Consider the following 14,742-nt stretch of genomic DNA (forward strand, 5'->3'; position numbering starts at 1 on the left):
AATCTTATGGAGTCTGCCTCCTGCTGCCTGATCAATCTCTTGAACTGGTTACGTTGTTGGCATGCTTAATTATTCCCTTGCTGTTGGTGATGAATTGGCCCACTTTTTCTCACATGATTCAATGATACAGAAAATTATGAAATTTTAATAATATCAAGCTACAACTGAGTTCACCACCAGCAAGCCCTAATTTCACTGGGTTAGTTCCAACATTCGTATTGTTTCTCATGTTAATTATTGAAACAAAACAATGCCATGTCTTTGTTGCAATAATTGTGAAAACCTCTCTGCATAGCTACCTATTATAATCATTTTTTTTTAAAAAGCCTATCATTTCTATTAATTTTTGTGCTTACTATTATTATTACGCATAGACATAACTTGATAAATTGTTTCTAAGGTATGGTTGAGATAGATTGCTTGGGCTTGGTTGTCTTGGTTTGTTGTTAATACAAGTTGTAATGGTATGCTTAAAAAGACTTAGGAGTGTTAAGGATTTTTTATATTTATGCAGTCTTTAAAATTGTGTAGTGCATTTGCATATTTTAGAAGACAATCAATTTTATTTTAGAAGATGAAAGAAACCAACAATGAGTGACATAGGTATGTTTGATTTTTTCATTATATTCTAATATGAAGGAAACCAACAATAATATATGTAACATTATATTCTGATATGATATTTTTTTTTTTTTGAAGAAGGAAATCCTATTGTGCTTGCAGAATCATTCGAAGATAATGAGGAAACTTTCGTTAATAATGAGGAAATTACCAAAGATAATGAGTGTACTGCGTTAGAAGAAGAGAGTGATCTTGTCCCTATGGTTGGAATAAAGTTCAATGAGGAGAAAGACGTTTTTGAATTTTACAAAAGATATGCTTGCCATGTGGGATATGCATGTAGCCGAGAAGGAAAAAGAAATATTAAAGCTAGCACCTCTCTAAATCCTCAACCAACTGTTTAGTTAGGGTGTAAAGCTAGGATAGCAGCATGTTCAGACGTTTTAGGAACATGGCGAATAACCATTGTCCATCTTGAGCATAACCATAAAACAAGTCCAACCAAATCTAGGTTATATCGATGCAACAGACAATTAAGTGAACATGTCAAGCGGCAGCTTGAAGTTATTGATATAGTTGGAATTCCATTACATAAAAGTTATAACTCAACTGTTGTTGAAGCTGGTGGATATGAGAACCTGACATTTGTGAAAAATGATTGAAGAAATTACATTGATCAGGTGAGGAGGTTAAGACTTGGTGAAGGAGATGCTACTGCTATTCAAGCTTATTTTTCGAAGATGCAAGCCTTTTGCCTGGGTTTTTACTTTAGTGTGGATTTGGATGAAGATGGCAGATTGAAGAATGTCTTTTGGGCTGATAATAGGTGTAGATAAGCATTTAAGGAATTCGACGATGTTGTCACATTTGACACCACATACTTGACCAATAGGTACGACATGCCGTTTGCTCCATTTGTTGGCGTAAATCACCACGGACAATTGAAACTGTTTGGATGTGGTATTATTTCCAACGAGTACATCAGGACTTTTGTGTGGTTGTTTAGGACATGGCTTGAGTGTATGGAGGATCAGGCGCCTGCAGGAATAATCACTAATCAAGATAGGGGCTATGCAAAATGCTATTGAGATAGTCTTCCCTAACACAAAGCATAGATGGTGTCTGTGGCATATATTAAAGAAGTTACCTGAAAATTTTGGTAACCATAGCTATAAGCCATATATTCTTTAATTCAGGCGTACATGAGGTGGTGTATGAATCACAGAGTCCTGAAGAATTCGAGCAGGCTTGGAATATCTTCATTGAGAAATATGCACTACATGACAATGATTGGTTGTCTAGACTTTACAAAGAAAGATGTCGATGGGTCCCATATTTTGTGAAAACTAGTTTTTGGGCAAGAATGTCAACAACGCAGCGAAGTGAGGGTATGAACGCATTCTTTGATGGATATGTACACTCAAAAACCTCATTGAAGCAATTTGTTGAACAATATGAGTGGGCAATGAGGTGTAAAGTTGAAAAGGAGTTTCAGGCCGACGTAAGGTCTTTTTCTCAGATGGTCCCATGTGTATCGAGGTTGGCCATTGAGAAACAATTTCAAGAAGTATACACAATCGCAAAATTCAAAGAGTTTCAAGAAGAGCTAACTGGGAAGATTTATTGCTTGATTGTGTTTACCGAAGAGGGACCGCTTGGTATGAGGTATGATGTGCGAGAAGATATCATAATTGATGAAAGAGTGAAGGAAATTTTTTTTTGATTTTTTTTGAGAAAGACAACTGTGATATTGTTTGCAGTTGTCACATGTTCGAGTTTAAGGGAATAATTTGTAGACATGCTGGCACAGTATTGATCCAAAATGGTGTCAGATCAATTCTTGAGAGATATATCTTACAGCGATGGAGGCGAGATGTTAGTAGATGCTACATGAGGGTGAAGATCAATTACAATGGTTGGATTAATACGCCTAGCCAATTAAGATACGATCAACTATGCAGTGCATTTGCCAAGGTAGCAGACAAGGTAGCAGATGCCGAAGAACAAACCCAAACAACTATGGAGTGGATCCAATCTCAATTGAATGCATTGAGCATATCCAATGCAAATCCAAGCTATGGTGGTAATATATATGCTCAACATAGTGTGCAGGAACAAGTTCATAGTTGTGGAGAGACAGCAACAGCTTCAAGCAAGCAACTAATGGATCTGATATGCTCCCAGAGAAAGGGAGCCCCTAGGAAGCTTCGCAAGAAAGGTCCATTGGAAACACATACAAAGAAAGCTAAGGTATGGGTTTTATATATTTTTTCTTGCTTCAAGGCAAAATGTTGTGATTGAATAATACATTTTAATGACAATTATTTTCGTTTGATGTCTCGGTGGGATCCTCAAAATCAAACAAAGCCAATGCCCCGAGTCAAAACATTGTTGAAGATGCTCAAGCTTTCAATCAAACTTTTTCACAAGATGCATAGTATCAAGCGCTTCCCCCAATCTCCCACTCACAACAATTGATGGTAAGTTGTTAGATAAAATTTGGGTCAAAATGTTTTCGCATTGTCTTTTAGGTTGATATACATGCATCTTTTTACAGTTAGTCTCTTGGAATGCTGCTCACGGAGTGTCTATGGTGCCTACCTCTCGCACGGGTCATCCTTGTATGCCAATATATCTGCCCCATCTACAGCCCGATGACAACCCACCAGAATTTTGAGGTAGGTTACCCTGTTTTTGGTAGTTGCAAATAATGAACCTATTAATTTTTAAGTTTTCAACTTGTATGTTGGGGACAACCTCAATTTGTTGAAAAATCCTCGGTTACAAACAAGTTATTAACTTCTTTGAACTGGTAAGTTTCATATTAGTTTTTGTTTGAAATGGTTGTTAAGCTTTGATACTGCTTCTTGGGTAAATTTGATACAACTAAATGCACAATAAAACAAGTACAAAAATAAATTCTGCAATTTGTTAAGTTGACTGCTGATGCAATTTGTTAATTAGATATGCTATAATATCCTAGTATTTTGATAATAATAATAATTAATTTTTTTATTTTTAACATCAATTAGAGATTATAATTGAAAAAAAATTAATGGGTTTAGAGCTAGTGGGCTAAGTTGGAAAAATAAAGACTAAGTAAATGGGGTTAGAGTTAGTGGGCTAAATTAGAAAAATAAAGACTAAGTAAGTGAGCTTAAAGTTAGTAGGCTAAGTTGAAAAAAAATAAAAGGCTAAGAAAATGGGCTAATTAGTAGGCTAAGAAAATAGGTTTAAAATTAATGAATTAAATAAAAAAATAATCTATTTAGAAGAAGATTTAGTGAAAAATAATTAAGGTGACAAAATAATTAAAGATAGTGAGTGAAATAATTGAGAAATGTTGGAGACAAAGTAGGGTGTGGACAAATAATTAAAGATTATGAGTGATATTTAGTGAAAAATAATTAAGAAATATGACAAAATAATTAAAGATGATGGGTGAAATAATTGAGAAATGTGGGAGACAAATTAAGGTGTGGAAAAATAATCAAAGATAATGAGTGAAATAATTAAGAAATGTTGAAGACAAAGTAGGGTGTGGACAAATAATTAAAGATTATGAGTAAGATTTAGTGGAAAATAATTAAGAAATATGACAAAATAATTAAAGATGATGGGTGAAATAATTGAGAAATGTGGGAGATAAATTAAGGTGTGGACAAATAATCAAAAATAATGAGTGAAATAATTAAGAAATGTTGGAGACAAAGTAGGGTGTGGAGAAATAATTAAAGATTATGAGTGAGATTTAGTGGAAAATAATTAAGAAAGATGACAAAATAATTAAAGATGATGAGTGAAATAATTGAGAAATGTGAGAGACAAAGTAAGGTGTGGACAAATAATAAAAAATAATGGGTGAAATAATTGAGAAATGTGGGAGACAAAGTAAGGTGTGGATAAATAATTAAAGATTTTTAGTGAGATTTAGTGAAAAATAATTAAAAAATGTGACAAAATAATTAAAGATAGTGAGTCACTACAATTATGTTAAGTTTAATTCAACCTCTTATAAATAAAGGAAACTTGAAAGGTTTGAGGACTTAAATTATAATGAGAAAGGTTGAAAGAAAGATTTGAGAGTGAAAGAGATTTGAAAATGAGAAAGAAAAAAAATAGAGAGAGAGAGAGAAAAATACCAAAAAATTTCTAGAAAAATCCTATAGGCTGGGTTTAGTAGTTTGTGTGAAAATTTATGATAGAAGGTGTTGTTGGATGTGCAAATCGAGGTTTCGTCGCAATATAAAAGAATACTAAATCGCTCTGTGGAAATGTGAGTTATCTTCAAAAAATTTCTTGAAATTTTTTAAAAATATGAGAATGATATTTTAGAATTTTTTATGATGAAATTGGAAGAGAAATGCATAATTGGTATTTATTATGAATTTTTGAGACAATAGATTCTTGAAAATCAAAGAGAAAATGAGAAATAAATAGAATATGAATTCTGAAAATTATGAGAAAATTTATGGGGCTTAGAAATAGTGTTTTAGGAATTATTGTGAAGAGAAATTAAGAAAATTTTATGAGAAACTATTTATTTCATAATCTGGAGAAAATAATAGAAGAAAATGGGAGAAATTAGGAAAATTAGAGAAAATTATAAATCTGATTTTTTTAAGTAATTATGATGTCCAGGATACGTCAAGGTTCATAATTGAGTATGATTGGAAGTCCGACGCGAATTTTTAGGCAAAATTATGTTAGGGGCAAAATTATCTTTTTGCAAGGTAAGTGATACTATTCAACTGGATTTAATTTATGAAAATGTCTTGTAAGTGGTTCTACCAAAACCTGATTTTATGTAAATATTTTCATCATGTTGTCATGTCTTGATGTGAACATGTCATGTGGATTGCATTTACATGTATTGATGACAAAGTATGCATATGAGCATGATGAGATTCACTGTCATACGTTGCATGGGTTTGGGATTAGATACTGGCTCTGTTACTTTGCCAAGGGTGCACCCATACACCTCAGTTTGGAAAGAAGACTGAAAAAAATGGCGGGTAATCCTAAGGTGCAATCGACCCAAACATGAGAGTTATGATGTTATGTGCATTGCATACATACATGAGCAGTAAATGTTTTGTATCCTTACTTAGATGATTCATCATCTAACCTGGGCTTTGCCCTGGAATATTCAAACGTTCCAGATGAAGATAGTAGCAGAAACGAGGATGAATGAGGCATGTAATAGCACTTAGCAAAGTGCATAATGAGTTGTATAATCAATTGAACGTATGTTATGTTGCTCATGTATTTAAGTTTTGCTACTTCGAATTGTAAATGTTTGAGAAATGATGATGTAAAACCCTATTTAGAGTTAATGTTAGTTGAGAACTTATGATTAAGTCATGTTGAGAAATTTATGTTCTCGTGATGTAAGAACTGATTTTTTATTAATGTTATGATATTAGGTTCGATTCTAGCTTCCACATTTAATGTTTATGATGATTCTCCTTGGAGATAGATAAATAGAAATTTTGGGATGGATAAAAGCAATGATATGGTTTAGTCTTAGTTTTAGTAGTATAAAAAAAAAAAAATTATCCCAAAATTGTCCAGAGTTATAATGCGTTCGGAAAACGAGACGTTACATATGCTGCTTTATAAATAGATAGAACAAGATAGGTTCTATAAGTTAACCTCTTGAAAGGCAAATGCATCAGATTCTACCATATCTTATTATTGGTTTTGGTGAATTTGAATTTATTACAGAGCACTTCGCCTTTTTTTTGTGTGTTTATTTTTGTGAGTTATTGTAGTGTTAAAAATTGAATGGAATGGATGCATGGTAGAGTGTAGACATCATATGTGGACCAGAAAGGAAATTTTATTGGAATTAAGCCTCTAAAGAAACCTGAACTGCATTCTAAGAGTTTAGATTTCTACTGTGGCATGTTGATCATGATATATTTTCATTCTATTTCAGGATGTTACTGATCTCATTTAACCTCATTTAAAATTGAGAACCCATTTACTCCTTTAATGTTACTGATCTCATTTACTCTAATGTAAATGTGTTTTTTGTATGTTTGTCTGCATGATTGAATTTATAGTAGGGCCTGTTTTGATGCAGAAATTCGTGCTATCTTGTGCTTCTTCATTTCTATTTTACTTTTTCCTCAGCGGGATTTTTCATTTCTGGTTTTCATTCTTGTATGGCCGATGATACAAGTTAAAAATCAAGGAGAAAGCTGTGCTAAGTGGTGTCCTATCCAAATATTCAAAACAAGTTACTTTAGCTTCAAAGGAACAGCCTTGAGATTCAGTTCTAGCCTCTTGGTATACTTAAATATGCAGGTCTAATCCTTTTTCAAAGTACAAAATGGTCCAATAGGTGAGCCATTGGCCACCAGTGGAAATTAGGTAACAGATTGATTCTGTTTGGTTGTGATCGGTCTGCTATTCTAGGCCATGGAGCTCATCTCATCTCCCTGCATTGTCTTTGTTCCCCCAAACCCCAGAACTACAGGTATCAGAGCAGGGAACCCAATCCTGATTGTCTTGAGAAGGTGAAGCCCTTGTTTGTATTCTTGTTATTGACTTCATCCAAACAAGGACCATACCAGTTGTGTTTCATGGGAGACCAAGTGCCTGTTTGTATTTGGTTATAGTTTTTGTATTTTCCTTTTGGTTTTTCCTGTTTTTATTTTCATTTTTTAATTGAAAGATGCCCTTTTATATTTTAATTAATTTTTGCCTAGATAAAAGTTATTCTTTTATAATTAAAAAAATTACAAATTTAAATTATAAAATTAATCTCTTTATAAAGCACTAAACTAAACTATTCTTGTGTCGTGATATATTTTATCTTGTTATATTGTAAATTGAGCATGACAATTGAATTTATTAATTTTAAAAGTAAATAATATATATTTGACTAACATCTTATATTATGTTGTAGATATATAAAACGTTTACAAATACACTAACACATTGAATAATTATTGTGAAAAGCTCAATTATTATTGAGAGAGTAAATGATTATAAAAGTAAATATTTTTAATGAATGTTGATTACATCAGACTCACCTTAGATTGAACTAAGTCGGAACTAGAATTTACAAAAAATTTAGATTGAAAATTAGACAGAATAAGACTGATTTGGTTTATATAATTTTTTTTCGTTTTTAATACAAATTGGCCAAGACTAGTCTACAGATTGGCCAAGCCAAACCTAACCCACGTAGTTGACAAGGCCAAGCTTGGCACTAAGGGACAGATGTCACTTCGGCCACATAAGAAACAAGTAAAATACCAATGTTGCCAATTATCCCATTTCATCTCTTGCTAGTCCACATAGCAAGTGTATATGTTCACATATAGATAGTTTCAACCTCAATTGGCACTACCCTCTGCAAGCATGAATTTTTTGAAATATTTTGCAGAACATTCCCAACAGTATAACTTTTTAACTTGAGAAATTGAGATGTCCATTGTTTTTAGGTAAGGTATTCCAAATTTCCAATCATTTTATCATTTCAGGAACCAAAAAATAAATATAATTGACGTATTATTTTTTCTCAATAGAATGGATATATTTTATGTAAACACATATGAAGGCACAAATATGTAATCACTAGCAAGCAAAATTTCATCATGATTTTAAGTCCTTGAAACACAAACAAACAACTTGCACATAATGAGCACATCTTTACTAATATAGATTATCCTTTACATTAAAGCCAAATACCTAATTCTATTACCATCGTTTTTCGATAGCCATACAATTAATAAAAAATAACTCAATCATAACACTATTAGAACCCTAACAAACTTCATTTCTTTATTATGAAGCTTTATTTTCAACTGAAAGTTCGCTTCTTGAAGCGTTAATATTTTTTTTTTCTTCTTAAAGCTTTTTCTTCTAAAGCCCTCACTTGTTCTTGAAGTAATCTGTCCTTTTCATCATTATCCTTTTCGTTACGTTTTAACTTATCCAACAAAACTCCGCATAATTTTTTCTCATGACTGGTTCGTTCATCATCGATCCATTGAAACCATTTGCAATCAGCATCCTGTCCACCAAACCATCCAACAATCAATTTTAAGAAAATCATTAACAATTATTTCATTTATAAAATAAAAATTATCTTCCAGAATCAACATCGCAAGAATCTCCTTCCAGGATTAGATTTAGTCCATGAAGTCAAACACCAAACAGGCACACCATGGTAACACATGATTCCTTGATGCGAGGTTGAAGAGTTGATTGAAACTTCACCCATTTCTAAATTGGACGTCATCTTAACTAAAATATTTAAATTTACATCTAATTGTTAGCTTGGGCATTAGTTGCAAGTCTGTAACCCAGAAATAATCAAATAAGATAACAACACAACTATCCCAGACCAAACTGAGAAAATTAATTACTAGAATGCTATTTAAAATATGTTAGAATACTACAAATCAATCCTCTCTAGAAAGAACTAGATAAATAAATACCATCCAAGAATAGTAGGGCCTAGTAACAACATAATAGATAAATTTATCCTTTTAAAAGACAGGTGTAGCAAACACACTCATGCATACAAACACGCAAAGAGAGAAGGAAAAAAGCAATAAAAACAGAAGTCTTGGTTTCTCTTAGGAAAGGTTTATCCTATTCACATTGCCCCCTCATAGTTCAATCCATCTAGGTACAAGTGTAGTATCTAGGGTGGATTTAATTGCCTTTTTGTAAGATTAAGCTAAAGATTTGAAAAAAGCATCACCACAACAACTTGGAGACAGAGAAAAGCTATGCCAGGTAAAGAATAATCGAGGTAAAGATAATTCATAATTAACTTGTGCAAGAACACTGCATAGAATTTGTGTAATCAAGACTCTAAAAAAGTATGTGCAAGAACACTGCATAGGTTTACAACCAACCATTTTCATTACCCACCATTAAGCCCTCAAATTTACCCAAATTTATGCCAATCCCAGATCTCCAACTCTAGGTTTTCGAGACCCAAATCAATGAATACAAAAACCACAAGAAATAAAGAAAGAAAACATAGAGGGCAGTTCAAGCCTCTCGAACAAAAATATACAAAAAAACATCAAAATATACAAGAAACGTAAAAACAGAGAGTAAAATAGTGCAACCTAAACCCTAAATCAGAGAGAGAGAGATTACTGTCGGCAATGGGGGAACATCCAGTGAAATCAGAGAGAGAGATTACCATCGGCAATGTCTTTACAGCCCGTGACAGTGAGGACGGAGAGCGAGCGAGAGCCCTAAATCAGAGAGAGAGAGAGAGAGATTAACATCCCCCATGTCCTCACAGCCTATGACGATGAGGATGGAGAGCGCGCGAGAGCCCTAAATCAGAGAGAGAAAGAGAGAGAGAGATTACCGTCAGCAATGGGGGAATAGCCCGTGAAATCAAAGAGAGAGAGATTACCATCGGCAATGTCTTTACAACCCATGACAGTGAGGACGGAGAGCGAGCGAGAGCCCTAAATCAGAGAGAGAGAGAGATTACTGTCGGTAATGGGGGAATAACCCATGAAATCAGAAAGAGAGAGATTACCGTCAGCAATATCCTCACAACCCATGACGGTGAGGACGGAGAGAGAGCGAGAGAGAGAAAGAGAGTCATCGGCAATGGGGAGTGAGGACGGAAAGCGAGCGAGAGAGAGAAAGAGAGTCGTCGGTAATGGGGGTGAAGACGGAGAGCGAGCGAGAGAGAGAAAGAGAGTCGTCGATAATGGGGGGTGAGGACGGAGAGCGAGCGAGAGAGAGAGAGAAAGAAAGTCGTCGGCAATGGGGGTGAGGACGGAGAGAGTAAGAGAGAGAGAGAGAGAGAGCGGGCAACCTAAACCCTAATTTTTCAATTTGGACAAGGATATAGTCTGTGCGAGGAACTCAAAATTGAACCCCAGGTTATCGCGAGATTTTGACACTAAAATCTCGCCATAAACCGGGTTTGTCAACCCGTGCGTCAATCCGTTTGTCCGTCAAGCATTATCCAAAAACATTAGGGTAAACAAAATATATTCAATTACAGACTAAATATTGCCAAGGCTAGAAGCATGCATGATCATACACACACAAACTATAACATCCTGCATCGAGCAATAGGAAGGTCCAGAACAACTTATCCTAATGGGCCTACGCGAATTTCCTAAGAGGGTCACCCATCCTTGGATTACCCCAGATCAAACACGCTTAACTTTAGAGTTCTTTTCCTACATTCAGCCCAAAAGGTATCCAGCTGGAATTGTTTCCTTCCATACCTATCCTCGATATATACTATTCTCCTCAGGGCTCCCAGGGTATTACATTCTCCCCCCCTTGAGCACATGACATCCTCGTCATGCTACCTTACAACTGGTCCCAGATCTCCCCCCCTTTGCATATGTGGGATTCACCTAAGGTGCCCACATGCACCCCCCATTGGGGACTCAGCATCCTCGCTAAGGTTTGCCCCACCACCGCGCTCAGAGGCTCAGGGGTCGACTCCGATACCACTTGTAACATCCCGCATTGAGCGATAGGAAGTTCCAGAACAACTTACCCTGATGGGCCTACGCGAACTTTTTAGGAGGGTCACCCATCCTTGGATTACCCCAGGTCAAGCACGCTTAACCCTGGAGTTCTTTGCTTGCATTTAGCCCAAAAGGTATCCAACTAGTATTGTTTCCTTCTTTACCTATCCTCGATATATACTATTCTTCTCAGGGCTTCTAGGGTATCACACAAATAAAAACGAAAAACAAAAGGAGGCAAGGATTTTTACCGTGGTTCACCCCCAAAAAGAAAGCTACGTCCATGTTGAGCTCTGTGAGAAGAGCTCATTGCACTAAAATGAAGAACATAGATTACACTCTCAAATACCTCACAAATACCCTCTGTACATCAATGGTTCTCTACCAAAATGTCCCAATAATCACAAATACAGATTAGAAGCGAATCCTATAGAACTAGAGAACTCAAACGAAAACTATACAAAACATTTTCAAAGCATAAGAAAGAGAACACACCAAAAACCCTAACCCGATCGAAGACAAGACAAAAGCCAACCTCTATTAACAAAAGACATATTAATAGTCACACCATAATCATACACATCCACTTACTATGAAAAATTAAATGATGCATAACTAAAACAACACATAACTATAACTACAACTAAAAACTATACCCAAAAAAAAAACACACACACACATAACTATAACTAAAAAAAAAAGTACACGATTTATTTTAACAAACCCAATTCAAATCTTATTAAAAAAAAATAAGAAACCAAACAGATCATCCAATTATGATATAAACTGAAATTTAAAAAAATATATATTGTATAAAAAAAATATCAAACAATCAAAATAAAACAACATAAAATATTTCACACTAATCTACAAAGCTAACAAAATCTATAATATATTCCAAGCAAAAATTTATTTCAAAAAATTAAAAATGAATACTAATAATATCTACAAAAAATATAACTCAAATATCATTATTATCTATTTACAAGAAAACTCGTGCATCGCGCGAAATACGGCCCAGTATATCTATGCGCCAGAAAAGGCCCAAGGAAAATAAGGCTGGTGCAATTAAACCAGATTGTAATATTTATTTAATTTCTCCATTGGTTTCCCTTGTTGACTGCGTTAACATTATATTATTTATTATACGTATTATCAAGGTGATCAAAGGTCAGATGATTGAAGATCAATTAAAACAGAAAAAGGGCTAAGTCATTTCTAGCAATTTGGCTATTTGTTTCTGAATCGCGAACGTGATGTATTATTGGAACAGATGTGTACATCATGATCATGATCATGCAGCTCCTTATTATTAAAAATTAGAAATATGACGTTTGATCATTAATGTACAAAATATCAAGATTCGGTATCTTAATTATTAAAAATTATTGTTTTAAATCCTTATTATGATTGAGAGTAAACAAAACCTTTATTTATGTCACGTAAGATGTCACATTATATTAGATTTAATACATAAATATGTCATTTGATTCCTCAATAATTAAAACATTTGACATTTGGTCTCATATACAAAAAAGACTAAATTTGAAAAACAAAAAAAAAAAATCTTTACCATGAGTGACTTGGCAAATTTGAAATTGACAAGATGTCGAAAATTTTATACTTCAGTGCATTGAGTTGTCCTATGTACCCCGGCGGGTGGACCTTGAGGCTTTGCCTCTCTTTTGTTGTGTCGTCTATCGTCTTTGAAATCAGACAGGGGTGGGGTCAGTTCAGCACGGCTGAACCTCGAGTCATCTCAATCCAATCCATGCTCCGTGTATCAAACCGACGCAATTAGTCCACCCCCAAGCACCTGGGTCTACCCTAGTAGGCGAACCTTGAGGCCTTACCTCTCTTTGGTTGTGTCGTCTATCGTTCTTGGGATCAAATAGAGGTGGGGGTCAGTTTGGCATGGTTGGACCTCGAGTCACCTCGGGCCAAGCTATGCTTCTTATATCAAATCGATGCAGTCAATCTGCCCCCAAGCGCCCAGGTCTACCCCTGCAGGCGGACCTTGAGGCCTTGCCTATCTTTTGCCATGCCGTATACCATCCTTGGGATCAAATAAGGGCCGGGGTCAGGTCGGCACAGCCAAACCTAGAGTCACCTCGATCCCAATTGTGCTCCGGGTATTAGACCGCGATACGGTTACTCCGCTCCAAGCGCCCGAGTTTATCTCAACGAGCGAACCTCGAGTCTATCCTAATTTCGTCCAAAATTATGCCTTGTATCAAACAGGCACCAATAGACCTTGAGTAACTTCGGTTTTATTCAAGTCATGTCTTCTAATAGGCACCAACAGACCTCGAGTAACCTCAGTCCCATTCTAACTACGCCTTGTATCAAACAAGTACCAACAGACTTAGAGTAACCTCAGTTCCATTCTAACTACGTCTTGTATCAAACATGCACCAATAGACCTTGAGTAACCTCGGTCTCCTTCAAGTCATGTCTTTTAACAGGAACCAACAGACCTCGAGTAATCTCAGTCTCATTCTAACTATTCCTTGTATCAAATAGGCACAAATAGATCTTGAGTAACTTCAGTCCCATCCTAACTCTGCCCTATATCAAACAAACGCTAATAGACCTCAAATAACCTTGGTCTCACTCAAGTCATACCTTGAAATAGGCAGAAATAGACCCCAAGTCGTGTAAGTCTCATCTTAATCAGGCCTGGTATCAAACAGGCTTCGGTAGACCTTGAGCCACCTCAGTCTCACCTGAACCATGTCTCGAATCTTGAAACTACACATGTCGTATGTCAGAACCTTAAGAGAGCCGCCTCATTATAGGGATCAAGCTGACTTCAAGGAACCTATAGGACCTACACCCACCTAGGCACGACCCCACATCAGTTTGGACTTTGGCCTTAGGCGTATTCGAAGCCTTAGCTTGGCCATCCATCCTGGCCGCAGGGTCCTAACACCAGTTTGGCTTCAAAGCTCGGATAAGTAATAAATTCACCTATCTCCCCCTTTTTTAGCTCAAATGCTCGCTTCTCGAACATCCGACCATGGGGGCTGTGGACTATACCAACCCAAATCAATCTTGGCCCAGTCTAGCTTCATCTTGGCCTACAGTCCAATCTCGGCCACGCCTCAACTCATGGCCCGATCTTGACCCTATGATAGTCTTTAGAAACCATCATTGCCACTATCTTATAGACACTCCCACGCTCGTTCCAGATCCCATCCTCATTTATGGTAGATTCCATCTGCATTTGATGAGTCTTGTCAACACCATACCATTATCAGGAGACCTTGTAGGCGCCGGATAACCAGTATCATCACCATGCATCACCCGATGTAAACATCTCATGCAGGAGGACTTCTCATTTTTCTATATAAACCAGCTATATCAAAAGCCAAGGTATGTTTTCTTCGAGCTTAACTATACTATGCCAATTTTCTCTCTTACTTACTTAAGCGTCGAAATGCTTGCGAGTACCAGCCATTCTTCGAAATCACCTTCATTGTCGTTGCAAGCTCACATCCGACCACCCCCTTTTGGGCCGGAAGGAACACACCTCTAAATTAAGTTGGATAATAATTTTTATGGGACAAGTAAGGTATTAATATAAAATATATATATATATGGTTACCATTTTCCCACAACTTTTTGTATAGGTACAAAATACATTTCAAATTAATCACATATACATGAATCAACAATACAATCAACAAAAGCC

The 14,742-nt window shown here is 35.7% G+C and overlaps 1 protein-coding gene across 1 annotated transcript; it reads left to right on the forward strand.

The window, feature by feature from the left end:
- The first annotated feature begins 590 nt into the window (after positions 1-590).
- On the forward strand, positions 591-3,238 carry LOC127793151 (protein FAR1-RELATED SEQUENCE 3-like). The gene is made up of 6 exons (XM_052323934.1): positions 591-603; positions 700-824; positions 1,242-1,389; positions 1,758-2,226; positions 2,322-2,811; positions 3,119-3,238. The coding sequence occupies exons 1-6, from the start codon at positions 591-593 to the stop codon at positions 3,236-3,238; spliced, it is 1,365 nt and encodes a 454-aa protein (XP_052179894.1).
- The last annotated feature ends 11,504 nt before the right edge of the window (positions 3,239-14,742 follow it).

The sequence above is a fragment of the Diospyros lotus genome, unplaced genomic scaffold, assembly GCF_014633365.1.
Source record: "Diospyros lotus cultivar Yz01 unplaced genomic scaffold, ASM1463336v1 superscaf1, whole genome shotgun sequence".
NCBI lineage: Eukaryota > Viridiplantae > Streptophyta > Magnoliopsida > Ericales > Ebenaceae > Diospyros > Diospyros lotus.

Excerpts from the sequence above, each read along its gene's own strand:
- LOC127793151 (XM_052323934.1), top strand. Across the intron at positions 825-1,241 it reads AGAGTGATCTTGTCCCTATG|GTGAGGAGGTTAAGACTTGG; the intron begins GTTGGAATAAAG and ends TACATTGATCAG. Across the intron at positions 2,227-2,321 it reads GAGGGACCGCTTGGTATGAG|TTGTCACATGTTCGAGTTTA; the intron begins GTATGATGTGCG and ends TATTGTTTGCAG.